The sequence below is a fragment of the Ursus arctos genome, chromosome X (assembly GCF_023065955.2).
Source record: "Ursus arctos isolate Adak ecotype North America chromosome X, UrsArc2.0, whole genome shotgun sequence".
NCBI lineage: Eukaryota > Metazoa > Chordata > Mammalia > Carnivora > Ursidae > Ursus > Ursus arctos.
This window is the reverse complement of record NC_079873.1, coordinates 32,151,433-32,159,697: the sequence shown is the minus strand read 5'-3', so window position 1 is coordinate 32,159,697 and position 8,265 is coordinate 32,151,433. Positions and strand designations below refer to the sequence as shown.

The 8,265-nt window shown below is 49.4% G+C and overlaps 1 protein-coding gene across 2 annotated transcripts in view; it reads left to right on the top strand.

Annotated features, from left to right (window-relative positions):
• Positions 1–2,843: 2,843 nt before the first annotated feature.
• Positions 2,844–8,265, top strand: part of SRPX (sushi repeat containing protein X-linked) — a 113,789-nt gene continuing 108,367 nt past the window's right edge. The window contains exon 1 of one of the 2 annotated variants that reach the window (XM_026513294.4): positions 2,844–3,293. In XM_026513294.4, the coding sequence (XP_026369079.1) occupies positions 3,197–3,293 (97 nt within the window). In that variant the 5' untranslated portion in view covers positions 2,844–3,196. The remainder of the gene's footprint in view (positions 3,294–8,265) is intronic. The other variant, XM_026513295.4, reaches the window with a different exon arrangement.

Here is an 8,265-nt window from a genome sequence, read left to right as displayed (position 1 = left end):
CCTGCCGGGCTTTGATGTCTGTGTTCTCTTCTCCTCTGGCACCTTGCCCAGCACTCAGGAATGCTTCGGCAGACAGAACAGGCACTGTCAGCATGGCCCTGAGGGGCCCGGGAAATCTTTCTTAGTTTGGAAGCAACTAGATTGCACTCTCACGGGTGTTCCCATGAAGGCATTTTCCCCTCCTCTGTATCTGTGTGCTTGGTTTTTGAGAGCTAATGCAGGACGCCATATTTATCCTTATGCATGGTTCAGCATCCATACAGCATTCCTTCCCATAGAGATGTTTGGAACCTGCTTCTTGCCTGCCTGTCTTGGTGTCTCACACCAACAATGTCTTTTTTCAATTCATTGATTGTTACGTCAAGCAGGACAGGAATGGGATCGAAGCTCTGTGGCACTCCCTGAGTGACTTCTCTTCCTGTTTCCATCAACTCATTACCCCATCTTCTGGGTTCAGTTGTTTGACAGATTTATTCATCTGCGTAACCGTCCTATTGTGTAGCATGATATTGTGGGATGAACTGATAACCTCTTTCCCTCCCCTTCCTCTGCTCTAACCCCTTCTATCAGAGAGAGACCTGGAATGATAGTAATAGTGATGGGGTGTCTGGCTCAGTCCGTAGAGAATGCAAATCTTGATCTCTGGGTCATGGGTTCAAGCCCCACACTGGGTGTGGAGCCTACTTAAAAAAATAATAATAGTAGTAATAGTAATAATAATAAAATCTGATTGGAGTTTGCTTTAAAGCAGCAAAGAGAAAACCTTTTTTTTTACCATAAAACTTGGTATAATGTTATTTTTAATTTTAATTCCAGTATAGTTAATGTACAGTGTTATATTAGTTTCAGGGGTACAATATAGTGATTCAGCACTTCTGTACGTTACTCAGTGCTCATCAGGACAAGTACACTCTTTAATACCCTTCACCTATTTCACCCATCCCCCACCTTCGTCCCTTCTGGTAACCATCTGTTTGTTCTCTATAGTTCAGAGTCTGTTTTTTGGTTTGTCTCTTTTTTTCCCTTGTTCATTTGTTTTGTTTTTTTAAATTCCACATATGAGAGAAATCATACGGTATTTGTCTTCTCTGACTGGCTTATTTCATATAGCATTGTACACACAAAGAGAAAAACTCTTAACCCGGAGAGTGGTATTTGTTATAATTCAGCCGGACTCAGGTGCTAGGAGAGAGCCAGGGGTTCCTTCTGAGCCCAGTAATAGAACTTAGGCTGGTTTTTGTGAGAAGAGCTTGCTTCAGAGGTGAGATAGTAGAGGAAGGCCACTGGACAGACTAACCCAGACCTGGAATTTGGGGTGCACATTCACCTCTGTTCATGAGCCTAGAACAGTTGTTCTCAATTGGGGGCAAACTTTCCCTTAGGGGACATGTGATGACGTCTTGCAGTTTTTCATTGTCATGACTTGGATAATGAGGTGTTTTACTGGCGACTAGGTTGGGAAACGATGGCCCAGAATTTAGGCCATTCTAAAACCTGCCCCACTGAACGTGGGGGAACAAAAATATGCATCTGGTCAAACTCCAGGCCACTTCCCTAAAGATTCTAGTCTCATTGGTCTGGGGTCCAGCGCTGTTACGGTGTTTTCATGAAATGCCAACCCCGCCCCCGGCACTTTGTGTTTGGGCAGGTTTGAGAAGCACGCCTAGGCGTGGCCAGTCTGGTCTGACAGAGGCCATAGATGAGGCTGATCTCCATCATTTTCTTGTGACTTGGGGGTTGTTGAAGGGTTATTGGCTCCTTGAGGAGGGAGCAGCTGTGAAGAATCTCACAGGAGATGGAGAAAAAGCACCTCCCTGCCCTGGCCCTAGAAAGGATAAGATGGAAGTTCAAGTCAGGGACTTTTGTGAGGATTGGGATAAAAGAATTCGAAAACCTTCTAGTTGGTTGTCCTCAGGGCCCTTAGCCTAGCTAGTGGACCACACTGGTGGCAAGGAGAAAGTTGCCCTTCCACAATGTATCTGGCCCTTGCCAAGGCACAGGGCTCCCTGATCCAGAGGTGGCTGGATTTCCGCTCCGACTTGCCTCTTCCTCCAGGCACCTTTGCACAGTGCACAACCTGATGCAGCGGCCCTGATTGCAATTTGCCTTAGCTAAGACCTCTTTGGGGCAGTAAAGGAGCCAGGTGCTGGCTTGTGGGTTCACAACAAAACAAAACAAAAAACAAAACAAAACAAAACAAAAACATTTGGGAAAGCCTCGAGGAAGAAACCAGATCCATCCTGCAGGCAGCCTAGAAACTCTATCCTGATGCCAGGCCACAGGGTCGAAGCTTTGGGCTGGTCCTGGTGTTCTTGGAGGTGGTCGAGAATAACCCAGGAAATGGAGAAATCGGGTTGCAGGAACTTCAACAGCTGCATTCCCAAGACTGGGAGTGAGACAGGGAACTTTCTGTGCCTTGTGCTTGTCCATCAGCCGACCCTGGAAAGAGAACCTCAAGCCCCATTCCAAACCGCAGCTCAGCAGGCACCCAATCCAGCCCTTGATTCATTCCCTTACAAAAGAGAAACCAAAAAGCTGTAGTATGGACGTGGGTGCCGGCAGAGCCGCACACCTAACTTCAAATCCCCTCCCTGTCCATAATGGTGAACTGGGCAAGTTTCCAAGCCTTGGTGTCTTCTTGGGTAAAATGGGCATAATAGTACCGAACTTGAGACGTGGTCGTGATGGTCAGATCAGCGAACGTGGCCGTTAATAGCCAGTCGGTGGACCCGATCGGTTGTCCCTTCACACAGAATGACTCACGCGGCTGTCTGCACAGATGACAGCGTGGGGGCCCGGGATCTGGGAGGCGGTTGGGCACCAGCGTGTGTATTAATAGGGGTGAGCGGAATCGGAGAGCAGGAAGATATTCGGGATCATCCGATGTGCTCGGGCACGCCCCTGGCGCTCTCTGGCCCTGGGGGGCCAGCCCCGCTTCCAGAAGAAGCTCTGGCACCAAAGGAGGGGTTGGGTCGGAGCCCCGGACCGCGCTAGCGTCCCGGGGAGGCGGAGGAAGGAGGGCAGGCCCCAGGCGAGAAGGAGGGAGGGAGGGATAGCGGCGAGAGGAGGAGTTTAACAGCTCAGCTTCGCCCGCTTGCCGCGCAGCCCCTGGCCCCGTCTGTCTCCTCCGCCCCCTGAAGGCGCACAGCGCAGCGCCGCTGAGCCGGAGCCGAGCGGAGCGAGCGCCGCGCGCGCCATGGGCGCCATGGGCAGCCCCGCACTCCGGGCCGCGCTGCTGCCGCCGCTGCTGTTGCTGCTGCTGCTGCGGATCCCGCCGAGCCGTGCCTTCCCAGGTAGGACCAGAGGCGGGGCGCCCTTTGTCTGCCGGGGACTCGACTTTGGCGGCCCCAGGGAGGGGGTGGCGCGCGGCGGGCTCGGGTCTGGGCGCCGGGAGGGGAGAGCCGGCTGTCAGCCCCGTTCCGGGCGCCGCGAGCCGCGGACCCTCTGCGTCTGCGCTGCCAGGGGCCCGAACCGACCCACATTGGCGCCCGAGGCCACGAAGGGAACTTTGGCGGCGGGCTAGTTTCTCCCCACCTGGAGTTGTGCCTGTCAAGGGGTGGCGCACGGCCGAGGCCTGGGAGGGGAGGGGGACCCGCAGCTTGTCCTGGAAGAAGCCCCTACCCGCTCCCCCTGGAGGGCCCGGGCCACCTCGCGGGCTGTGGGGCACGCGCCACGGGAGAGCGGCTCCCTTGGACGGCACGGCCTGGGGCCTCTCCCGCATCCCCCAACCCCCCCTGCTGGGGATTCCGAGAAAGCCTGCGCCTCTGGGAGAGAGGTGCCAGCGGAGAGTGGTGACTTGTGGCATGTGCTCCGTTAGCCCCAGGGAAACGGGACTACACACGCGGGGCTCTGTGAGGCAGGGGGTGTGGCTTCTTGTTGGGGGGCGTGGTCTCTAGCGTCTAAGGGGCCTCTGGTATTTATTGGGGCTCTCTTGGTGTTGACAAAACCTTTGGAGTTGTCCTTTATAAAAGCTCCAGCTAACTCCCTCATCTGGGAGTCTTAGGTTAGCAGAGAGCTTCAGGGGAGCAGGACAACATGGAGGCACCCCTGTCCCCCTGGAATGTAGAAGACATCCAGGGGCGCATTTTAATTTAGTGCTAATGGGAAGGTGAGCGACATGGACTTTCGGGCGTGCAGACATCTGGCTTTGCCTTCAAACACTGTGGGCAGTTTAAATCGGGGGTCTGAGGAATGAACCTACCAAGTTCTGGGTGAAGGACAGCGGGCGGTGGAGGTTCCCAGATAGTGTGCTCCGGAGATGTAGGGAAGGCTGCTGGAAATACTCCGCACATCCCCCAAATGAATGAGTGAGTCAAACACAGTGCAAAGTGACACACAGGAACATTTACGTTTTGAGCTGTTTGGTAGGAACTGATTCGGGGCAAAGTAGAAAGGAGACTTCATCCTCTGCCCCAGGCAAGTGCAATTCCCACGCTGCCCACTCCCCTTTAGCAGGAGATGGGGTGCAATGAACCTAGAGGGGGAGGGGGGGTCAGTACTGGACAGGGAGCAGGAGAGAAGTTGGGAAGCTAGAGGCAGCCTTTCACGCTGAATTGGGAGGCATCTCTGAGCTGCCTGTACATCTGCTGGGGCCTTTCTCAGCCAAGGGGCCTCTTCTCTTTTTCCATCTGAAATCCCTCTGCTCTCCTTTTTCCCAACTTCTACCCTTATATAGTGTAGCTTGCTGCCAGGGCCCAGGCATCCACAGGAAAATAGTTTTGCCAGTTTGGGCACTCCTCTCGGTCTTTGGGGGACTGCCCCTGGTAATTCTGCCAGCCAGTAGGCTGCCCCCAGTTTGGCACCTCTCAGTGGGGTCTCTCAGGAAATGTGCTCTGCTGAGCCTGTTGAATCCAAAGGAGGAGATTTCAGTCCAAGCCAGAGGTTTGGGAAGGCTGGGGAGGGGAGACTCTCTAGGCCAGTGGGTCCCGAGGCAAATCACATCAGCTGAATTCACCCTAAGTGCTGGGTGACAGAGAGGCTTTGCAGATCGTTTCAGAGGCACTGTCTTAGCAAGTGGACATTGTGTCTCCAGTAAGAGAGAAGGTAAGAGGCCTGGAATCAGGAACCTTTGAAAGAGGGAGGTGGGGATGAAGGGCCCCATCACTCCTACCAACATTATATAACTGTCTGAGATTTAATAGCAAATCTGTCAGAGTGAGAGTAAATCATTCCCACTCCTAGAAGGTCTCTGGAGTTCTTCCATCTTTGAATTTGATGCAGCTTTTCTGGCCATCTGATTCATTTTTTGCAGCCTAGGAAAGGCACAGTGTCTACAAAAATCCACATGAAATGTATGGAAAGTTCATAGCAAAGTTGTCTGTGTTTGTGTTTGTATGGCTTTACAAGATAAAAAGGTTTTATTCTGTTCTTTTTGGGGCTTTTTTGAGGTATAGTTGCCATAACATGTTAGTTTCAGGTGTATAACATAATAACTTGCTATTTGTATACATTGTGAAATGATCACCACAAGAAGTCTAGTTACCATCAGTCACCATATGTAGTTATAATTCTTTTTCTTGTGATGAAGACTTGGAAGATTCACTCTGAGTAACTTTCAAATATGCAATACAGTATTAGTAACTGTAATCACCATGCTGTACATTATTACATCCCCACGGCTTATTTATCTTGTAACTGGAAGTTTGTACCTTTTGACCATCTTTGCCCATTTTGCCCCCCCCCTCCGGCTTTGTAACCACCAGTCTATTCTCTGTATCTACGAGCTTGGGGTTTTTTGTTTGTTTTGTTTTTCAGGTTCTACATACAAGTGAGATCATATGGTGATTTATCTTTCTATCTGACTTACTTCACTTAGCATAATGCCCTCAAAGTTCCATGTTGTCAATTGCAAATGGCAAGATTCCATTATTTTTTATGGCTGAATAGTATTGCTGTGTGTGTGTGTGTGTGTGTGTGTGTGTGTACACCACATCTCTCTATCCATTCATCTATCAGTGAACACTTAGGTTGCTTCCATATCTTGGCTATTGTAAATAATGCTGCAATGAGCATGGGGTGCAGATATCTTTTTGAGTTAATGTTTTTGTTTTCTTTGGGTAAATACCCAGAAGCGGAATGAATGCTAGATCACAGGGTAGCTCTATGTTTAACTTTTCGAGGCACCTCCATACTGTTTTCCAGAGTGGCTGCACCAGCTTGCATTCCCACCAACGGTGTCAGAGGGTTCCCTCCTCTCCGCATCCTGGCCAACACTTGTTATTTCTTGTCTTTTTGATGATAGCTCTTCTAACAGGTGTGAGGTGATAGCTTATTGTGGTTTCGATTTGCATTTCCGTTTTTATTCTGTGCTTAAATGAAGTCTTGAAACCTCATTTACATCTGAGCGTTTGGGGGTTCAGTCCACCTCCTCCTGCAGGCAAGGCTGAAGACAAAGAAGAATGAGCCCCGCGGGCACTAAGAAAGGCTCCTTGAATCTTACGCCTGGAGAAAACTGGTGAACTCGTGTGGTTTCACCAGTCAGGAAAACCTAAGGAGGTTTGCTCAAAGCCCAACCAGACCACATCGGCCAAAGCAGTCCCCAAAGTGCCACCTTTGTAGATAAGTATTAGGAACTGAACACCTGGCCCAGGATCTACAATTAAAGTCTCTCCAGGAGCAGGCTAAGCCAGAAATTTCTATTTGGAGTTAAAACATGTAAGGAGCTGACAAAATTCCTCTTCATGAAAAAGGGGGGAATAAAAAGCGGGGAGTGCTGGGGAGAGCAGGACATTTTCATCTAGCATTTTCTTCACCAAGAACACTTGCAGTCCAGTATGTTGCTGTTACTGCTTCTCATTTCACAGATTTCTGAGCCAGGACACCAGAAACCATCCTTCAAACACTGTCTTCAAACCTTCACACCTCATCAGTCTTCACACCGCAATTGAACTATAGCCCCTCTCTTTTCGATGATTGCTAGAACATTCTCACTTTTAGTCTCCCTCATTCTAATTCGTTCTACTTTCTCTGGCCAGATACTGGTCTTTTAAGTACAACCACTTTTATCACATTACTGTCCTACTCAAAAACCGAGAGCACCAGCTCCCTGTCCTCTCTCAATGTTAACTGGAAAGTTCTCTGTTTTCAGGGGACTACACAATTGCTTCCAGCCTAAATTTTCACTCTTTCTCTCCTGGTTTCTTAAAATGTGGCTGAAACAGACTACCTGCTTTTGCAGAGCTTGAATCACATTTTCCCCTTTCTTAGCGATTGCTACTTCCTGCACTTGGCATTCCTCCCCCCATCCCCCCAACTCCAACCACCTGTCTGCCCAAATTCTGCCCATCCTCCAATGACACCGTCTCTTGGATGAAATTTTTCCTTGATCCCTCAAATGGGAAGCTTCTGCCTTCCTTTAAACACCCATGACGCTTCATGTTTCTCTTGTGGTGTTTAGGACATGTGTCATACAGTACAATAATTTACGCACTCTTGTATACTTCTAGATTCTGAGCTCTGGAAAGCAGGCGTTACTATGTCTTCCCCTTTGTATTTCTCATGGTGCCTAGCCGAGCACCTGGAGCCAAGTGGGTATTTGTGCTGATCAAGTTAATAGCCCTATAATTTGGCTGATGGGCCACTGGAAAGAAAGGAACCAAGAGAAAGGGTGCACAGGCAAACAAGGCTTTGTGACACCATGAATCTCCATGCATAGGGACTGCGGCTTGCTGGCTATAGAGGTTGCTTTTTAAATCCATGAACACCCTCTGTTTAAGCAATAACCTTCTCTGTTGGGGGCTGTAAGGCGGGAGACTTACTGTAGCCACAAGCTGGAGCGTACATTTATTATTTTTGTTGGCCACTTTGCTACAGCCCCTTCCAAAGTGGTTGAATGGTTTCCTTAGTGAACGCAAATATGTGTGCTACATCAATTCCCCTTTCAGAGAACGAGGCTAAAATGGGTAATTGAAAGTGAAGATTGAGTTTAAACAGAAGAAGGTTTCCTTTTGCCAGGCTATAACATAGTATGAACTTATGGCAGCCAAGTTATGATGAATACCCAGGTGAAAGATGCACTTCCAGCCGAGCAGTGTGAATGAGTTCCAGTTCCTGGGGAGTCTCTCCAGCCAGTCCCTTCGATCCGTTGACCATCGTGTGAGTTCTTGACTGTCAGCTTTTATGGGCCATTGTTTATTGGGAGACTTTTAAGCCCGAACTCTTTTCTCTTGGATATTTGAGAGTAGTTCTGAAAAAGAATCCGTTTCTGTCTTTTCTAATGAAAACTGGGCTCTACCCAGAGACTTTTTCAAGTGGACACCGAATGAT